This window comes from Lagopus muta, chromosome Z, assembly GCF_023343835.1.
Source record: "Lagopus muta isolate bLagMut1 chromosome Z, bLagMut1 primary, whole genome shotgun sequence".
Taxonomy (NCBI): domain Eukaryota; kingdom Metazoa; phylum Chordata; class Aves; order Galliformes; family Phasianidae; genus Lagopus; species Lagopus muta.
This window is the reverse complement of record NC_064472.1, coordinates 13,157,196-13,178,561: the sequence shown is the minus strand read 5'-3', so window position 1 is coordinate 13,178,561 and position 21,366 is coordinate 13,157,196. Positions and strand designations below refer to the sequence as shown.

At 34.1% G+C, this 21,366-nt stretch overlaps 1 protein-coding gene across 1 annotated transcript in view; it reads left to right on the top strand.

The window, feature by feature from the left end:
* Window positions 1–21,366, top strand: part of RICTOR (RPTOR independent companion of MTOR complex 2) — an 84,246-nt gene that overhangs the window by 50,753 nt on the left and 12,127 nt on the right. The window contains exons 12-31 of the mRNA XM_048930732.1: window positions 233–320; window positions 1,294–1,384; window positions 1,514–1,580; window positions 1,702–1,782; window positions 2,937–3,037; window positions 4,761–4,923; window positions 5,316–5,417; window positions 8,193–8,239; window positions 10,004–10,139; window positions 10,691–10,890; window positions 11,462–11,588; window positions 14,094–14,258; window positions 14,681–14,757; window positions 14,872–14,950; window positions 16,397–16,506; window positions 16,638–16,725; window positions 17,459–17,551; window positions 18,410–18,516; window positions 19,131–19,360; window positions 20,063–21,086. Coding sequence (XP_048786689.1) covers window positions 233–320; window positions 1,294–1,384; window positions 1,514–1,580; window positions 1,702–1,782; window positions 2,937–3,037; window positions 4,761–4,923; window positions 5,316–5,417; window positions 8,193–8,239; window positions 10,004–10,139; window positions 10,691–10,890; window positions 11,462–11,588; window positions 14,094–14,258; window positions 14,681–14,757; window positions 14,872–14,950; window positions 16,397–16,506; window positions 16,638–16,725; window positions 17,459–17,551; window positions 18,410–18,516; window positions 19,131–19,360; window positions 20,063–21,086 — 3,176 coding nt within the window. The remainder of the gene's footprint in view (window positions 1–232; window positions 321–1,293; window positions 1,385–1,513; window positions 1,581–1,701; window positions 1,783–2,936; window positions 3,038–4,760; window positions 4,924–5,315; window positions 5,418–8,192; window positions 8,240–10,003; window positions 10,140–10,690; window positions 10,891–11,461; window positions 11,589–14,093; window positions 14,259–14,680; window positions 14,758–14,871; window positions 14,951–16,396; window positions 16,507–16,637; window positions 16,726–17,458; window positions 17,552–18,409; window positions 18,517–19,130; window positions 19,361–20,062; window positions 21,087–21,366) is intronic.

The following is a 21,366-nucleotide window of genomic DNA, read 5'->3' as shown; positions in this document are numbered from 1 at the left end:
CAATAAGGCACCATTGTAAAGTGAGCAGAACTTCCTTTTTTCTCCAGGTTCCTTTAGAAAACATGCTTATAATCCAAAAAACAACTCCAAATCAGTTGCCAGTTTTAGCACACTGTAAAAATCAACTTCAGTGCTAATTTAATTGTGAGCAGAAAGGCCGTATTTTCTAAATGTATCAAATTGTTGTGCTTTTTTTCTTTGTTTGTTTTTGTTTTTTTGGTTTTTTTTGCAGCGAGGTCTGCTTGAGGTTCTCTATGACATTTTTCGTCTTCCTCTCCCTGTTGTTGCAGAAGAATTTATTGAGGCACTTCTTAGCGTAGGTAAGTATTTTGTTCACACAAGAATTCTGTCAAATCCTTCTACAAATTTGATGAACCCATTATCTTTCCCCTGGATTACAAATTATATCAGTATTAACTTTTTCGTCAGTGAATTCATGACATATTCTGAAGTCCTGCTTAAAATCCCGTTTCAACAAACTAACAGTGTTCAAGTTACAAGTCCACTTTTTTTCTGACGTACTTAATCTGTTGAAGTTGGATAGAAAATCAGTAATGAAACATAATTGAGCATTTACACAAAAGACTGTACAATACGTGTTATTAGTCTTCAAAGCGTTTGAAGCATTGGTATGTAGAAGTGTTGGCTGACACAGAAAAGTTACTCAAAAGTATCTCTGTATATTGAAAATATGCTAATTTTCCTCAGTGCACTTCAGGAAACTTACTTTTCCTAGGGTAATTGTATGTTTTCATGTCTAAATTAAGAAAAGTTACTCTTTTAAGTTTAGAATTATTTATTTGCAAGCTTTAAAAATGCCCTCTACTTCTTTCTCACAAAAATGTCAGCCTGAAGAGAGTAATTTTGAGTCTTTCATGTTCCATCATCCTCCAAATTCTAGTTACGGATGCCTGTCAAGGGCTTGATTATAGAAGCTTAATCCTTGTTCTGAACTTCACTATTAATAAATCATTATTTGTTGCACACTTGTGACTTTGCTAGATATGCATGTACATTTAAAAATGTTACAGTGTTTTCAGTTGGATAAATTTCATGTGTTTTTGAATAGGAGAAATTATTATTTTGATATCTAAATGAAATATTTGTCCTAGCTTTGAAGTTGGCCTCACTTTGTGTTGTACTGTGGATTGAATGAGTTGCTGAAAATCCTTTTTGAACAAAAGTTTTCTGTAGTTTCAACCCTGAGGGTACACCTGCTCATAAAAACTACTATTAAAATAACACTGAAATACAGAGCTATAATTGGCACTGGCTTTGTTTGTTTTCTTGTAGATCCAAGCAGATTTCAGGACTGCTGGAGACTGTCTGATGGCTTTGTAGCTGCTGAAGCTAAAACTATATTACCCCATAGAGCCAGGTCACGGTGGGTATTTAATAAACTCAGACTAAGCCTTTGATTTATGGTGTACAGAAGAATTGCTTTTCTCTTGCAGAAATAATTTGTAAAAAAAAATGTTTTTTCTAAACTCTTTCCCTATGTTTTTCTCCTTAGGCCTGATCTCATGGATAATTATTTGGCTTTAGTGCTTTCAGCTTTTATTACCAATGGACTTCTAGAGGTAACTGGTGATATTAGATTGAGACAGATGCTTACTGCTTATCTCTTAAAAACATTGAAATGAGATACGATATATACATCATATATTAAACATTGTAATTATTTTTTAACTTTTTTTCCAGGGTCTTGTAGAGGTGATCACCAGTAGTGATGACCACGTGTCTGTTAGAGCAACTATCCTTTTGGGAGAACTTCTGCATATGGTAAGTAAAGTTTCTTTCCGAGAGTATTATTAATAACTCATTGAAAATAGTTATTTTGTTAGTGAAGATTGGAGTTTGTTTGGAACTTGGAACATCCACTTTCCATCAAAGCAATAGGCTATTTTTTTATTTTGTAACACTTCATACATTAAAAACAGCATGAATTAATAGGCTGTTCATCTCCAGCTCTCACTATTTCTCCACCTTGCCTCAGTAAAACATTGTATTTTTAAGATAGATGTGCAATGTGCAAATTCACTTATCTGTTACTTTGTTTGGGAATAAAACTGCTACTTGTTTTAGCTTTTCTGTAACGGTACTAGTGACAGCATGCTTAGCTTTCTGCTTCACAGATGAAACTTGCACATTCAACTGGAGCACTTCTTAATATTCATTTGTGCAACTCCCAACTTGAATTGGTCTTCTCACATTGCTGTTGATAGCCTCTGAATAGCACAGAGAAGTTGAAGACATCTTGTTTCATGCCTCTTGCCTCTCTGTGTTTGAAGAAAATTCGGTCTGTTTGTTCTTGCCTAGACATGATGTTTTTAAATGCACATGCAAGTGCTACTTTGCAGCCTGCTGAGGAACTGTTAGTCATATGTGAAGTGGTATGGTTTACATTTCTGGCCAAACAAGTGGTTTTGTTTTTCTCCACATCCTTTATTGACAGCAAGGAGAGTACACACTCTCTGTTAAGGTTTCGTGTGTATTTTTTGCTAATTTTTGTGTGTGAAGTATCTTTTGTTGTGCAAAAGTATTGAATGGGCATGGTGAAATTGTATTTCTGATTTTATATGTATTTTAGTACTCTCATACACGTGACTTAAAAGGATAACTGATACTTTGAATGTTTTTGCATGTTACATCTCCCAGCTACCACCAATGCAAAAAAAAAAAGAAAAATTAGAAATTTCAAGATGGAATCCTGCAATTGTTTGAATTGTTTTTAGTTTTAATTGTTATTCAGATTTATTAATTAGATAAAATATTCAAAATTGTGCCCAGTTATTGTTGGTAATATGTGAAAAATTTTCATGGATGTGTGAAGCTCTCATGAGAAATAGTAGGCTTTTTCAAATGCTGATCCATCAGAGAAAGACAGAAATGTTATAATAAGTTATAATAACCAGACTTCTTTTTTTTTTGTTCAGGCAAACACGATTCTCCCTCATTCTCACAGTCATCACCTGCACTGCTTACCAACGCTAATGAATATGGCAGCATCTTTTGACATCATGAAAGAGAAGAGATTGTAAGAATTCCAAGTTTCTCTAAAAACAAAAATAAATATGTCCTTTCTTGTAATTGAACAAAAAGTGCTTCACATAATTTGTTTGAGGAACGCTGGGAGAATTTCATAGATCCAGTATCTTTAAAATGTGTGTGTAAACTCAGGTTTCTTACCTGTATTTGCTTTTAGAAGACTTTTTAAAGTGAGTATGAGTGGGAATGTTTCTTTTTCTTTACATAAAAAGTTATAGAAAATCCTTCTGTTAATTTGGTCATTGTTTTTGCCATCCTGGCTTGTTTGATCAGTATTTTGATGTTATCTTCACATTTTGTTTTGTTGTATCATCAGTGATGATTTACGGAATCTTTGCAAACTGCTGAATTTTAAGTGACACTTGTAGATTGCTTCCCAGAAAGTTTCAGATTTTCTCTTTGTATTTCTAAAGATCCCTTATGCCACCAAAAGATTTTGGTATGTGAAAATGTTTATCAAGAAAGACATACTATTTTGTAGACAAACATGTCTATTAATTGGGCTTAAGCCACAACACAGGCCTTTCTTTTGTTGCAAATAGTGTCAGTAGTTTGATTTAAAAAAAAACACAAACAAGTCTTCGAATAGTGACCTAACTTGAATAACACTGAATATTAATATATGAAAAGTGCTAGGTATAATTATTATTAATATTTTAAAAAATTATATAATTTGAGGTGAAAATTATTTCTTGGTATATACTGGTTTAAACCATTAATAGAAAAATGGCTGTTGTGTATCTTTGCCTGAAACTCGGTTTGCAGGGTATTTTGCAGGGCATTTCACTTAGAACTCTGGGAGGAAAGGAAGAGTGAAAAATACTTGTGAATTTCAGGTTTTGTACTTCTTGGCATTTATGGATCCGATAAAAGAGCTAGAAATCCTGTTTCTGTTTTAAAAATAAGATTTTGTAGTTTTATATTAGGCAGTCTAAGTTTTTGTGGACACTGCAATTTTTCAGAACATAAAGAATTGCAAACGTCTACACGGGCCTAGGTTTGTATAATTTAGGTGAAAGAATCTGCATATTTGCTTATTTGAAGATGTAAGAAATTAAAAATATTTCCTGTGCTTCGTGGGAAAGAGTGATACGCTTACCTTCTCATGTTTACACTTTCTTCATATGCTCAGTAGTATTTTCTGCTAGCAGTATTTATTGATATGCCTGTCTTTTACTAGAAAATTTCTTACATGCTGCTGTTGAACTGTTAAGATATAAAGAAGGCAGTGTACTGCTGACACTGCTGAGGCCCGGGAGTTTAGGGGTCATAAGGGGAGGAAGAGAATTGACAAGGAATGCTACTTCAGACAATTTGACTCTAATCCCTTGACTGCAGAGTGTTGATCTACTGTGATGTTTTATATACTTTTTCAGCTTTAATCTTCACGTGTTCTAGATGATCTCTGTAGATCCCTTGTAATTGAACTGTTGTATTTTTCTGTGAAGTGTGAAGGACACCGCTGGTTATAGAGTAGAAGAAAAAGTGTCAAGTCTCGTTCTTCAGTAGAAATTCTGAATATTTTCTGTGTAATTTCACTGCAAGATTAAAGCACGTGAATGTATGAAAACTTGCATCAAGACAAGCATCTTTGGCTTCAGAATTGTTGGTGAAATCTTCCTTGAGCTACGCTAACTGAATTTAGTATATAGCACTAATTCTTTAGTTGGCTCTTAGTTGTCAAACACTGATTACAATATCTTTTTTACTAGACGAGCAAGTGCTGCACTAAACTGCTTAAAACGATTTCACGAGATGAAGAAAAGAGGACCTAAACCTTACAGCCTTCATTTAGATCATATTATACAGAAAGCAATCTCAACCCATCAAAAAAGGGATCAATACCGTGTGCAGAAAGACATTGTTATTTTAAAGGTATTACCATTATTAATCTGTCAGAATTTAATTTGAAATTGTATTCTGGATACTTAAATCCCACCCCATCCTACCACCTCACTTTTTAATTCAGAGTAATTAATATGATTTTTATAGATTGTTTCATTCAATATTTTCTTTATCTACTTGTAGATACCATTATGTGTTTTCTAGAACTTGATTGAGTGTATAATAATTTTAATGCAATTTAGGTCGCATTATGGTCTCTTGCTCTTAGATTACTACTTCCACAGTAGAACAGCCCTGCAGTTTACTCTCAGGTACAAATTACTGTGTAGCAGAGCGCTTCTGATGAGTGTACATGAAAAGTAAGTGTATTGTGTAACAACTACAGCAGTGATATGAGAAAACTTTTCATGTCAATGTTGCAGGATACAGAAGAAGCACTGGTCATGAATCTGCGAGACAGCCAGGTTCTCAACCATAAGGAGAATCTTGAGTGGAACTGGAATCTGATAGGGACCATACTGAAGGTGAGCATAAAAAGATGAAGTACAATTTTTAGAAGTACCTGTTGGGAAAAAAGACTGTTTCTATTTCACATAAGAGTTTTATCGTTTATTATTGACTTCATACTATATGCCATAGTTAGCTGTTTAGATGTTTTATTAAGGGACATGGTTTAGTGGGGAAATATTGGTGATAGGTGAACATGTTCTTGGAGATCTTTTCTAACACTGGTGATTTTATGATAGTCTTCTTAATTTCAGAAAGTTCGGAAATTGATTTAATCAATACCAATATACTGTACGTACAATGTACAGTATACTTACAATATAAATAAATAACATAAAATAGTGTACAGTATACCAATACACAGTAAGTATAATTTGTCAACAATCTGTAAGCTGCACGAAGGGAAAAGCGCACTACTAATAAATCCACAGATGTCTTTGTAAAAGCATGTTAAATTTTATTTGGTTTTATTTGAATGGAAATAGATTTGAGATATAATGATCTTAAAGTTACCAATACTTTACACTTCTGTCTGAACTATATACAAATATTACCTTGTTCAGTTTCTTAGCATAGTTGTATGTTTGTTTACTTTCACATAGCATGAGCTGAAGGTTAATATTATACCTGGGTTAGAGGTTAAGCTTCAGATGTTTTGGCCAAGTTACTAGTAATGTGTAGACTTAACTAATGAAGACAGTTTTTTATAAAATTAAATTCACTTTGTACGACATTTAATAACAGGAAATCTTTGATAAGGAGAGCATTCATCTCTTTCTGAGGACTGTCTCTTTTTTGAGCACTGAAATTCCTGTGAGCAAGAAAACTTTGAGTATTCAGTACATCATCTTAAAGACAAAGGAGCTCCTGTCATTCTGTGTAGCAGAACCATCCTTTTGTTACTCTCAGGAAATATTTTCCAATAGTCTTTGTTATAACTAGCTTGCTATAAAATGGTTGAAGTACTGACATAATCAAGCTTGCACTCAGAAACAAAGTAAAAATGAACATGCAGGGAAACTTACCTCAAAATACCCAGAATATTTGTATATTTTTAAATTATAAGTTTAAATTAAACTTTTAAATTAAAAGGCTGATTGAGAAAGCAAGAATCTGTCTGCTATAAAGACCTAAAAATGTGTGTGTATATGTGTATATATATTTATATATAAGCATATATATATATATATTTATATATATATATAAATAGATACATTTAGGTATATGTGTATGTGTATATTTGTGTATGCATGTTTATGCATATTTATACATATACACATATATATCAGAGTAGCTTTGCTTCACTAAATTTTGCTTGTTTACAGATTCTTACTGTAATTTAACTAACTTTATATTAGTCAGTTATTTTACTTAATATTAAGGGTGTTAATCAAGAAGCTGTTCTTCAAAATATCACATTTAGCTAAGCTGTGTAATATTTCGGTAATGGATATTTTATAGGGATAAATAAGGAGCTTAGTTATAAGGACGACTAAGGGCTACTGTTTTCCTGAGCTGTTAAAGCAGAAAAGCTTCTAGGTAGAGCTGTCAGTTTCCCTACAATCTCAGATATCCTCTGCAGTGTATTTTGCAGTCTCCAGTAAAACAGATTTAAATGCCTCAAAATTAGGGACTTCTCTCTTTCACAATGAGTAGTCACAGTGCTTTCTGGTTAAGTTCTAACCACTTCAATTCCTGCTAATGTTATCTTAATTTACATTCATGTTGTATAGTTTGTCAGAGCAGTCCATCTTTAGACTGAATGAACTGCATCCAGATTTCAGTGTTTGGAGTTTGTTATCACATGTGGCTATACACCTTCCTTCTACTCTCAGTCACAACCTTATGACTGTGGAGCATCATCTTTCTTACCACCTTACTACTTCAGTCTCATGTGGTCCCTTTCTGCCTTTTACTCACTCAACTTGCTGTTTAAATGGCTAAAAGAAGAACAGAAGTGCTGGTGGTCAGTATGGAAGAATTAAGACTTTGCCGTTGACAGGTCTGCACCCTTAGTCTGGTGCTGTGAATCCAGTGTTACTAGTATAGTCAGTTTTATTGATCATTAATTATTGTGCTGTCTTAATACTAATGTACCCATTGGAAATGTATAATTCTGTTGCTTAGATAAGAAAGAAAGGAGAGAAAAAAGAGAAAGATCCAGCAAAATGTACTTTTTGCAATCCTTTTTAGAACATCTTTCATGTATAGACAGAGGAATTTGTCTCTGGGTAGCCTCATCTAGTGGCTGGTGAACCTGTACATAGCAGGGGGTTGGAAACTAGATGACCATTATGGTACTTTCAACCCAGGTTATTCTATGATTCTGTGAATTTAAATAATATATTACTAGGTGATTTAAGTGAATGACAATTTTTAAAACAAATCAGATTAATAGTGATTTATTTTTTTAAAAAAACAGTTACTGTTATGCATACTGAAATGTGTTGTTTACTTTCAGAACAGATAGTAAGGCAGTTTTATTTACCTTTCATTAGCATGTCATAGTTTGTTCTTTTCATTATAATTTTGGACTTCTGCAGATAGCATGCACCCGACAATTTCCACTTCTGTCCCAGAAAAAATATAATAGTTACTGGAGCAAGAAGTATGGCCTTTTCAATAACATAAGGTGTTTTTTTGGTTTGGTAACATTAGATTAGCATTAACATTAGCAGGGAATCTTACACTTCAAAATATTAGCTGAATGCAAAAGAAATAAGTAAATATTAGTTATTAATATTTAGCTGATGTACAAGTTTCATGTAATGCCATATTTCCTATTTTTCTAGTGGCCAAATGTAAATCTAAGGAACTATAAAGACGAACAATTGCACAGGTATGTAAAAATTACATAGACTTGCTTTGAAGAAAGGAATTGGAAAAACTGTTCTTTGATAATTTCAGTAAGCTATTCCTTGGAGATGTCACATTTCTAAAACTTAATCTGGACATAAGCAGCAAAACAGTGAATATTTAGGTTTCAGTATTTGCATTAAAGAGGCAGGACTTTAGGATTTAGTAGTTTCTGTGCATAATTCATATAGCTATTCACTTAACAAGGATCATTCGAGTTTTACAAAACCCTATTTAATTTTAAACTTTATTACCTCTCTGTTATTTAAAACAGTAACGTTTCATGGCAACAATTGACAACTTTTGATGAAATAGATCTATGGTTGTGTAGTTGTACCATTACATCTGTCATCAAAATCTAAGAGAAAAATGTTTCTAGTTGCTTGTTTGTGCTGTGTGATAAAGGATTACTTGCCAAGTCTGTTGGCTTTCTGATATTGCTTCTCTAAAGGTGTATCTGCAGTCCTGTCTATGATACCCACATCTCTACCTGCCTGCATGGGACAGTGCTATTGTGTCCTCGTTTTGCAGTGCAGTTGGGCTGCAATTCAGTGAGATAATTGGAAAATGTGGAGTTAAGATAGTATAAAACTTCTACAGGATTGTGGGATACATGTTTTAATGACTGTAAAATGCTGTTGCTTGTTTAATTAAAAGTAATTAAACTGCTAAACAGCTCTAGTTTCACTGCTGAGGATTTTTCCTTTAATTTTGTATTTTTGAAGACGTTTGATATATTTATTTTACTGTTAGCCAGGAAATATGACAGAAACACTATTAAAGGAAAACTGCAGTTTTTTTTAATATAGATTGCCAAATTTCAGATGCACAGTTCATGCAGTGTATATATGTGTTTTTATATATTTGCTCTCTTGTGTAATAGGCTCATGTATAAATGTAGGCACTAATACAATACGTGGCTAATAGGTAATAAATCACCCTTCATTTGAAAAAAAAAATGAAATTCTCAGATTTCATCTGTAATTGGTAACTGGGATAGTTATCTACTCTCACCTTTTTTAACTAAAGGCAGTGCTGTATAAACTTCCTTAATGTTTGATTTATCTACCTTGAGATAGAATATTGATTTTTGAAAGCACAAACATGCATTTATTTTTGTACTAATAAATGGTAGGGGGAAGCTCTGCTGAAGTTTTATTTCTGCAATGCAGAGGTGAAGTTTTTTTGAACAGTGAGTCTCTATTTGCTAGCAGGATTGCTAGCACTGTTTTGCTTCAGAAATGCTTAAGTGAGGTTGAATGAAAATACTGTTAATGAATAAATGTAGCCTTTTCCTAACAGAGCATAAGAACGTATCTTTCACAGTAGTATTAATTATTATAGCTGATGAAAAGTCATGTCACACAAACATTAGGACAAATACTTACTTTGCAGATACTTTTTTTTTTTTTTTTTTGCTCTTGGCACCGAATAAATTATAGCAGACTAAATTACATAAACAAGAAGTAAAAGTAAGCCGCAGTTTTTAAGAGTGTAGAGATTTTGAGTTCCTTTGCATATTTTTAGGTCATGACAGAAAATCCTTTGAAACACAGAGTACAGTGACAGCTTTGAAATTATCTGGATAGACCCAGTACTGTACCTGCTACTCTCTTTTAATGGCTTCTGAAAATGTATTGCCAATAAGCAATAAGAGATAAAATACCTTTTATAGCAGCATCATTTTGTACTGTTAGGAATTGCTTTTCTTACAGAAAAATAACACGTTATTTCTTACTTTCCATAGGTTTGTAAGGAGATTGTTATATTTCTATAAACCTAGCAGTAAACTTTATGCCAATCTGGATCTGGACTATGCCAAGGCTAAGCAGCTCACTGTAGTGGGTTGTCAGTTTACTGAATTTCTTCTTGAATCAGAAGAGGTAAGACATTTTCATTTACAAGGGAGAATGCATAAAACGAAGAACCCTAAATTTGAGTAAAAACTTAAGAAAACTTTTCAGCATTAAACCAAAGATGAACAACATACTTAAGAAATACAACATAAAATCCTGAATTGTCCAGATGAGACTTGGAGGAGATACCTAAGTCTGAGTTGTTTGTTTGTTGTTAAATGCATTTTCTTTAATTTTTTTTTTATTATTACATTCTAGGGGGATTTTTTGTTTAGTTTTGTTGATTTTTATGTTTTTGCTATATGTATTTGTCCTTTCTTTATGTCCTTTCCTCTGTATTGAAGGCTTATGCCTTGAGTCAGAAAAGTAGGGAAAGTATCACTGAACAGTCCTTTTCCTAGAACAACCAGAGTTGATTCTAAAATGTTTGGAACATTTTTTTTTAGTTTGAATTGTTTACCTGTCAACATTTCTATTTTGTGTCTGTATTATGCTTGTACATTTAAGAAGCTTAAAATGGCAGATTTCAGTAAAGAGTTCAGTTTCTAGTAAATGCTTTTAATCTTTGTTTTTTTTAGGATGGACAAGGTTATCTGGAGGAGCTGGTTAAGGATATTGTTAATTGGCTCAACTCTTCATCAGGAATGAAACCTGAACGAAGTCTTCAAAATAATGGGCTACTAAATACCCTTAGTCAACACTATTTTCTGTTTTTTGGTACTCTTTCTTGTCATCCTCATGGAGTCAAAATGCTTGAAAAATGTAACGTGTTTCAGTGGTAAGTGTTCTTGTTCTGTTTGAATTGTGTTCACAAATATAATCATTACAGAACTTGTAAACTGTGTATGAGGGCTGCTATCTATAAAGCTGGAGACTTCAAAATTCTTGTGATTACATCAAGTAGAAACCACATGTTTATAGGATGGATTTTTTTTTTTCATTTTATATTTCTCTTGGTGGTGGGGAGGTGAAGGGATTTGTTTCTATTTTGTCTTCTTGGTTGTTTCTTTTTAAGATAACGAAATCCATACGGTTTTACAGTGTTTTAGAATGAAGATTGTTAACAGTTCTTCATAAGCATTTATTTTTGTAATAATCACTAGTTTAGATGTGCTGACAAAACTACTACAGAACCATTTTAAAAGCTTTTTTTTTTCTCTTGCCATTTAGTGCTTTATTCTTCCCCCCCTTCAACAGTTTGAATAGTTTTAAGTCACTTTATAGGAACCTGCTTTGAATTCTTTATTTGTAGAAATAAAGGTTTATTCAGAAGGCTAAGTTGAAATTGTTAATTGAATAAGTGGATATTATTGGATTCAAATACTGATATTTTCTTTTTCTCCTGCCAGTCTTCTTAATCTTTGTTCTTTGAAGAACCAAGATCATTTGTTAAAACTGACTGTTTCTAGTTTGGATTACAGCAGAGATGGCTTAGCAAGAGTCATCCTGTCTAAAATTCTGACAGCAGCTACGGATGTAAGTGCTATTCAATTGATGTACCTTTTCTATTTGCCTCTTTATTATCCAAGATTGTAACATTTTTAAGATGTTGTATAAATTCAGAAGAGCTTTTGTATTTAGTAAAATGAAATTCATATTCATGTAGCTCTTGTATTTACAATGGACTTTATACCTTCTACTGCATTTGCACTCAGTACTTAAAGTCATTTAAACAGATATCTCATACCTGAAGAGAATTATTTTTTAAATGTGCGTACCAAGGGGAACAAACCTGATGAAAATAAAGGTAAGAAATATTGAAAAAATTAGAGCTTGAATCTTCGTGCTATGATAATACTAGGAAAAAAAAAAAAAAGGAAAATTTATTTTTTGAACCCCTTAAATAGTGAAACTTCCTTTATTGATCTCTTGAACATTGGATAATGAAAGGCATTTTGTTTCCTGATTAGCTGGCCTACTTGGAATTCTTAGAATTCAAATGGACTTTGTTTTTCTTTGATCTGAGAGAGGCAAAACACAAATAAAATGGACTATCTCATCTGGAAGAAGTGGATTCTGTCAACCACACATAATTTCATACATCAATAATTAACTTCCTTAAACTCTTTTCCTGCTTTCTATGTGCCTAGCACATGCATTCTTATGGCAGTAACTGAACTGTTGGAGTTTTGAGAAGAAAATTTCACTGAATTCTGCTTGACTGAAAAGCAAAATGTGAACTTGCTGAAGTATTGTTTGGCAATACTGGTATACATATATTGTCAATACCATCTCTTAATATTTGGATCTAGCAATTTTGTCTGATTTCTTCAATTATTTTGAATCAGCTGGATTAACTGTATTTTAGTGGTATAGGCCATATTTTTGAGCTTTTGTAATTGCAAGACTGTAAGTCTCATCCAGAAACTGGAAGGAGTAGTCTGGTCTGGGAGAATAAGATGATTCAAAAGAATAAGGAAAATATTGAAGTGACATGCTTGCGTGAGTTGTTCCATTAACTGAAGAGTAATGTGAAAGTAAATCTTTATCAGGTGTTAGGGGAGGTATTTGCCATTTTATGAGTTTTATTATGTAGAACTCTGAAACACTGTCCAAGATAGAGCACTCCTTTTGTATTTAGAGAGCATGATAGGGAGAAATCGAAACTTGTTCCACTTCATACTTCTCACTCTTCAGATCCATAGGGAGAATATATATATTCTAGCTATACTAGCAATCTGCCATCTTGGACAGGCAATTAATTAAAAACATCCAGTTCAAATAAGGCAATTACATGCTCTCCCACTTTGCCCATTTAAGGATTTCTGATGAGAACGTGAAAGAATGAGTACAGCCTGTGTAGCAAATAAACAAATGCCTGTGGAAGGATTTCTCTTTTATAGTCCATACGTTAGATTGTGATTTTGTTTTTGTGCTGTCTCTTGCTTCTAGATTAGATTTAACAAGGCATGGAACTGAGTGTAATTTATAAAAAGCTCTTTGTAAGGGTTAAAGACAATTTCCAATAATGCTTCTTCTTTTTCAAATTCTATTTCTCTGAGATGTTATCAATGAAATATTTCTCATTTCATGAGCTAAAGTTGCTCTTTTTCTTGCTTTAACTGAATATGTATAGATTAGACATAGAAGGGATGTGGAAATACTAAATCCAACAGCCTGACCTCTTTGGGGCTAACCTGAAGTTATACTGAGGGCGTTACCCAACCCAGATGCTTCTTGAATACTGGCAGACATAACGTATCAACCACATTTCTAGGAAGCTAGTTGCAGTGTTACCCTGGAATTTGTTGCTATGTCCAGTCTGAATCTTCCCTGGCACAGCTCTGTGCCATTCCCGTCCTGCCAGTGGTCTCCAGGAAAGAGTCTGGCACCTCCCTATTTCCTTTCCTCAGGGAGCTGGATTGAGCAGTGAGGTTACCTCTTGGCCACCTCCAGACTGGACAGCTTGAGTGCCCTTAGCCTCTCCACCAAAAAGATAAATATATATTGAATAAGTAAAAATGTGCAAGTATTTGAAGATGAAATAATGAAACAAGATTTACAGTTCATACTTTGTTTTTTGTGAAATCCCATTTACCAAGTATTTCAGGAGGAAGAGAACAGATCGTTCCAGAAGACAACTTACTTAGTGTCCAGTCTGGACCAATTCACTTGTCTCTGATAGTACAGATTCACTTGTCTCTGATAGTACAGATACTCACATATCTCCCCAGTATAGATCCTCTATATTTTAACAAATAGAAAATTTACTAGGTTAGAGGTATCATAGCCTTGGAAGTATAAGAACACTAGAGACGTTAAGTAAGATTTGACAGTGACCGAGTTATGATCTCAGACTCAAATTTATTGTTTGAATATAGTTCTGTAATGGACTATAGTTTTAATGCTATAAGGTGTTCAGTACAGTTATTTTATGTAAAATACGGTAATTGAAAATGTATTTTCAAAAGTGAGAAATCATTAAAGGCATTGACTATCTTTCTTCCATACAAAAAACATTTATTTTCCTTGCTTTTGCAGAGCTGCAGGCTGTATGCAACAAAACACTTACGAGTATTACTGAGGGCGAATGTAGAGTTCTTCAGCAACTGGGGGATTGAGTTACTAGTGACCCAGCTACATGACAAAAATAAAACTATTTCTTCTGAGGCACTTGATATTCTAGATGAGGCATGTGAAGACAAGGTGAGCATCTTTTCCCTTTTTCATCTCCCTGTGGTAAGCAACTCTATGCTGTTTACCCCCCCCCTCCAGTTACAGAGGAGAAGTTCAGGAAGCTACTCATGCTTTGCTCTCTTGATTGTCCTTGATAGTCTTAGTAATACTCTTTTCTTCATCATGTGGTTTATAAACTGCACCGTTAATAGCAATAAGAAGTACATTTTGCTTACTAGAAATATTTACTCAGTCTTAATGTATTTTATCATTATAGTCTTTTTAGAAGAATTACGTATGTTATGACAAAAGTGGATGATATAAGAGTGAGTGCTGTTTGATACTTCCTTGTATGAAAACTTCACAGCATCATTACTGGCAGGTTATTGTAATTGTAGTTTTTAGAGGGTTATAATGCTCTGATATAACTTGCACATTTTTAATTATCTTAGGCCAATCTTCATGCCCTTATCCAAATGAAGCCAGCTCTATCTCACCTTGGAGACAAGGGTTTGCTTCTACTCCTGAGGTAAATGTATTGAGTATGCTGTTGAAATTCATACTGTGGAAGTCATAAGCATTTGGTTTTTATTCATATTATGTGATTGAAGTTTGGTATTGATGGTCTGCTGTTGCTTTGCAGGTTTCTGTCCATTCCAAAGGGGTTTTCATATCTGAATGAAAGAGGTTACGTAACAAAGCAAATGGAAAAATGGCAAAAGGTAATACGAAGAATAAAAATGTGTGTTCACTTGGAATTAGAAAGAGATAATGTATAAGAACACACCTGAGAGGGCTAAAATGTAATTTAAAATATTGTAGATTTACGTATGCATTACTAATGCCAATACATGTATTCCCTCAGTGGCTTAAGAATTTGCTGATAAAGCTTGACAGCTTGGTCTTAGAGTTGTTTAACTTCTCTGTTGATATGTACTCTTTTAGCCAGGGCTTTCATGTAGTTTTGCTTCTCCAGCTAATACACTGAGAGTAATGACTTTCCAAAATAGGTTGTTTTAAGTCTCACCTACAGAAATGTGGAAAGGAATACTGCTTTTCAAGATGTGTGTCAACACTGATAATAGGTAATTAATGTTATGTCCAAATCTCATGAAGATGGAGTTAGCCTATGCTGTTAGGAAGTGGATAGGAACACACGATGCATTCAAAATAAAAAAAATATGAAAGTGTGCTCTGAAGTGTGCTCTGAAAGTAATGCCTCCTATTTTATTATGCTGTTCCACAGTGTCAGAGGCAGGTAGGTGGTGGTGGTATGGCAGTAGAGGTAGGTTGAGTCTTCCCAGCAGTGTCCTGTTGTGCTTTGTTGCTTTGCAACAGATGGCAGCAGAGAGGCAGTCTGTCAAAATGGCATCTGACATGGAAGTACATAGGAAGCAAAGGTGTGTCATTGAACTTGTCCATGTGGGAAAAATTGCACCTATTGACATTCATTCACACTTGTGGAACATTTGTGGAGACCAAACACTGGATGTTAGCACAGTGAGACACACAGCAGTGGCTGGTGTGTTACTGCAGTGTTGGCAGGGATGTGAAAGAAAAACTGTTTTCCTCATGGCCTTGCACAGCTGTTACACCACAGAATGGGAATTAGCTAATGGTGGTGGCTATGTTGAAAAATAGTATTTTGTAGCTGAGAACGTGTTCTTTGTGTATGTTGTAGTTTCCATGAAAATAAACAAGAGGCATTACTTTTACAATAACATTCATACATTGTTGGTAAAGTAAAAGTAGTACTCATGTATTATTTTGTTTTTACAATTTTTACGTTTATTTTCTTGAGGTAGTAGTTGATCATTTTGTTAATAGTCACAATTATATGAGCTGTTAAATGATTTTTTGACTAATTTATAAACAGTATTAGGTATACTGAAATGTACTGTGATCTGTTCAGATTTTTCAGGTTAAAGTCAAATGTGAAATGTTTCTTTCCTTCCTTTTAACAATTTTTCTGAAATAGTTATGGAATCAGTTCTTGATTTTCTGTGAAGTCGTATGAGTGAAGCATGATTATTTTGGAGAACACCATGTTCAGATCATAAAGAAACTCAGCCTTAATTAACAAGCACTGATGTTTCTTCTTTATAAAGTACCATACGATAAAAAATAAACCACCTAAATGTATTGTGTCAAACATTACCTTCTTTTAGGAGTACAACTTAAAGTATGTTGAGTTGATTGAAGAACAACTAAATGAAGCACTTACAACGTATCGCAAACCTGTTGATGGTGATAACTATGTTCGTAGGAGCAACCAAAGGTAAACACTGTCCACAAGAATCTTCATCTGAAAAAAAAATATTGCGTAACTCACTTCAGTGTAATTTATTGTAATAGATAATTTCAAAATTGCTGGGAAAGCGTTTTGTTTTTTTCTTTTTTTCCCACCAGATTACAGCGACCACATGTCTACCTGCCAGTTCACCTTTATGGCCAACTGGTGCACCATAAAACAGGCTGCCATTTATTGGAGTCTCAGGTGAGAATTGTAATGATTTATAGCTTGAAGGATTTTAGTGGACAGCATCCCTTTTTTAAGGAATATGTTTTAAGAGATGTCAGTTAAATAGTGACTACAAAATAAGTAGGTTGTAAATCTGAAATGTTATGGAGCCATAGTTTTGTGAAGACAACCTTTCCATCCAGATTCATGTAAAATTCTTTCCTTACAGTGTTTTTCTTAAAATGACCAGTAAAAAAAAACAAAACAATGGGAAGCAAATTGCTAGTTGTAATATATTTTAGTGCCTATTTTAGTGGCAAAATTGTGCCTATCCTTCCATGTGTATCAAAGCATGGAGGCGAGGTAATAAAATGTTCTTTCTGTTAACTTGAAATTCTCAGAAATGCTAAAAAAGTTGTTTAGTTATTGTTTGAAATTATTTTTAAAGTGAATTTAAAAAAAAAAGATGAATTGTGTTGAAATTTGAAAAATTTTGGAGTGCCTATGTTGTAGTGTGTTAAGCGGAAGAAATTTGCCTTTATAAAATCTGAGATAATCTGATTCATTCAGAGGTGATATTAATTGTTTTTAGCTACATTACCATTCCTCTTAACTTGCGCTTATTATGCCAGGGCTACTGCTGTTCACAGTGAGATGCAGTTATAGCAAACATAAAGCACTAATTTAAAAGTATGTAAGATAACCTCTTCAACTGAAATGTCCTTCCCATTTTCAGCTGAATATTTTTTCTTCTTTCTTTCTCTTTTAGAGTATTGTTACAGATCTGAGTTACACTGTTCGTTCCCCAATGCTGGATAAGTGGGAAGGAATCAAGCAGCTGAAAGCAGCCCTTTGGGCCTTGGTTAGTAACAGATTTACAACCTTTTTACAGCAATTTGGGTTTTTTCACAACTTTTGATTCTGAAGTAACTGAACAAAATCCTGTAAAACCATTGTTTATGAATTCTTCTCAAAAATTTGTGCTTCTTCCCTCTCAGTTGATTTTTTTTTTTAATATGTCATAACTGGAATATCACATGAAGTTTGTTTACTATGTCTGTTTTGTCTAAGCTTTATTGTAATTGCTTTGACTATTATTGCTGTTTTTACATATAAAAAAAGAATAAATTTCAACATGTGGTGACAGTGTTAATATGGAATCAGATGTTTCAACCTGCTGTGTTCCAAAATATAATGTTTCTACAGGAAAGCTTGCTGCCATTGCTGAGGTTTGTGAATATAGTCTTAGCAACTCTGATACTGGGGATAACACTGAATAAAACCTAGTGTCTTTGCCTATCCAAGCTATAATTCTAAAGCTGCTTAGTCACCTTAATTGTTCACTTACCTCTTTCCTGTCTTCCTTAAATTTTCTTTTGTAACAGTCATGATCAAATGTGTAATAATATAAAAAATGCTTATTTAACAGGCAAGTAAAATAAGTAAACTACGATCTTGCTGCTAGCTGTAGTAGAATTAGTAGCCTGAAGAGTGTGTACTAGTTAGCTGTTAGCAGTTTTAGTTGTTGTATCCTACTGTCCTTTACTGGATTTGCTTGACTAAGATCAAAAAGGAGAGAGAAGCTGCTAAAGTTTTCTAAAACCTTTGGGAGGATGCTTGTAGAAACCATACCACTGACAAAAGTGTTGAGGGCTTTTTTTCACTGGTGTTGCAGGTCACATCAAAGTCAAAACTTTTTTGACAAACCATTTTATTCCAGGGTAACATTGGATCATCAAACTGGGGTCTTAACTTGCTTCAAGAGGAGAATGTAATTCCAGATATAATGGCACTTGCCCAACATTGTGAGGTTCTCTCCATTAGAGGGTATGTGTATTTCATTATTAAACAAAATTTTTAGGTTACAGTCACAGAAGGTTCTCAGATACTCTTGCTTCATTCATGTAGATGTATTTTTGCCACTTGGAAGTCAGTTTGAAATCAGTTATTAAGGGTTATTGATAACAGATTTTGAGAAAATTCTCAAAATTATATACAAGTTCAAAAGTATAAACAGTAGGCAAATGGGAAAAAAAAAAGTACTTTCTGTCTCTTTTAAAAAGCAGTTAAAGCGTATATAGGTCCTCTCTGGAATCACTTTACTATTCCATCATTTATATTCAGCATCTTTCAAATTCTTAAAAGAGAATATCATTGAAAGGATGTTCTTTTGCCTAATTGTGCAGCTTTGTTCATGTTCTACTTTGAGTTTTTTGTTGTAGTTGTTTTATTTTTGGATGGTAGATGTTTTTTAAATGAATTTCAGATATTTTATTTCATTTTTTAGTTTTCTGTTTATTTCCAAATGAAAATTGGGAACAAAAACTTTGTGAAGTTTCTACTGAATTGTTTTGAAAGTGTTTCCTTACAAAAAAGTAAAAAAGGTTTAGTTGAATTTGATGCTATTGTTGCTTTTTTCTCTATGTATGTATTAAATACAGAACCTGTGTCTACGTGCTTGGTCTAATAGCCAAAACTAAACAAGGATGTGACATTTTGAAGCATCATAACTGGGATGCAGTAAGACATAGTCGTAGACAGCCTTGGCCGGTGGTTCCTGATGACATGGAGCAGCTCTGCAATGAACTTTCTTCTATACCCAGCACTCTTAGCTTAAACTCTGAGTCCACCAGTTCTAGGCATAACAGTGAAAGCGAATCTGCACCTTCCAGTAAGTGTAAAAAAAAAAAAAAATCAAACCAGAAAGCGAAACAAATGTTTCTTTGTTTCACTCTTGGCAAGGGTGATGTTAGGTAAGTAGTTTATAAGTGATATCAGCAAGGAAGAAGAGTGAAAGCATGGAGGTGATTCTGCTTTCAGAGAGATAAATAAGTGAGAAGAAGAAGTAGTACTTCAGAATTACATTTAATGTAGAGGTAAGAAACTTTAACATTAGGCTAAGCTAGTAATTCATAGTCAAGTCTTGGCAGCTTGATGTAGTACCCTACAGAAAAGCGCATGCTCTAGATGTACATTAACTTGCTTTTCCTCCAAGGAATATCTAGAAATAAATAGATACACACATAGCATTGTTGTATTTTGTCTATAGTGTTACTGATATTTTGAATTTGAATCCAGATATATACCATATTTAGATGCCATTAAAGGAGTGTACCACTTGTAATCTTAGTAGCTGGATGTATGCACTGAAGTAAGATAGCGTGGCTTTTCTTTTAAAACAAAGAAAATTTTAGCATGGGTGTTCCTGAAGTTAGTTAATTCACCGTACTAAGTTCTGAAGAAAAAAAGGTTCAGGTGAACATAACGATAAGCCATATACCCAACAATTTTAGCTTTGTTCAGGAGCTTGTTTTTTCATGACTTACTTGATGCACATTGTCCTTTTTCATCGACAAGTCTCTCATGATTTCAGGTATGTTCATCATGGAGGATGATCGTTTTGGTAGTACTTCCACTAGTACATTTTTCCTAGATATTACAGAAGATGGAGAACAAATATTTTACGACAGACCTGGGCCTTCAAAGGAGAAAGACCGTAGTCCTTTTCCCTTTTTTTCATCAAGCAGAATTGTGAAAAATCGCATTCTAAACTCTCTTACTCTACCTAATAAAAAACACAGAAGTAGCAGTGATCCAAAAGGAGGAAAGCTGACATCATCTGACAGTAAATCAAGCCTGAGGCGAAATCGTACCGTAACAGAGCCTTCCTTAGACTTTCCTTCTGGAGAGGAATTCAACCCTGTTTTCAGAGTTCCAAAAATTCAGACTTTACCAACAGAAACTTCCATGTGCTTACTTCCAACAAAAGAGGATACTGATAGTACCCCAAGTATTGGAGAAAATGATTTGAAGCTGCCGAAAGGTCTTGGAAATGAAATTCACCGAGAAAACACAAGCAGAGAAAGGCTAATAGGGGATGGTACTACACAAACACATTTCAAGAGTCGTAGTTTAAGTTTTAATACAGATACAACAACAAGTGGCATAAGTTCAATGAGTTCTAGCCCTTCAAGGGAGACTGTAGGTGTGGACAGTACAAATGTAGACACTGACTGTGGAAGTTTGAGTACTGTGGTAAGCACAAAAACAGTTAAACCTAGTCACTGTTCGACACCACAGTCTAACCATCTGCCTCTCTCAAAATCAAACTCTGTGTCTCTGGTACCACCGGGGTCTTCTCATACACTTCCACGGAGAGCCCAGTCTCTTAAAGCTCCTTCTCTTGCTACAATAAAAAGTCTTGCTGACTATAATTTCAGCTACACAAGTTCTCGAGATGCCTTTGGTTATGCTACACTAAAACGCTTACAGCAACAGAGGATGCATCCTTCACTGTCTCATTCAGAAGCTTTAGCATCTCCAGCAAAGGACGTGCTTTTTACTGACACTATTACCATGAAGTCTGGCAGCCTGGATTCTCGGCTAACCCCAAGCCGGTAAGAAGTTATTCTGTATTTATTCTTTCTTCAAAGCTAGGAGAGCAATTGAATAAGAAATGTGTTGTTCTGATATTTTTTCCAAAGTCATCTGAAAGTGACAGTTGCTACAGCATCTTTTAGCATACTTTAGTGCTGATATTAGGAGTCCATTAAGCTAATGAGAAGTTTTATATTTGTAAGTGCTCTAAGGGAAGCCCAACTTTCACAGCTGTCTCACTCTTTTAAATGCTGTTGGTAACAAAGGAGTTTTCTTCCATCATGCTTGCTTTCTGTTTGA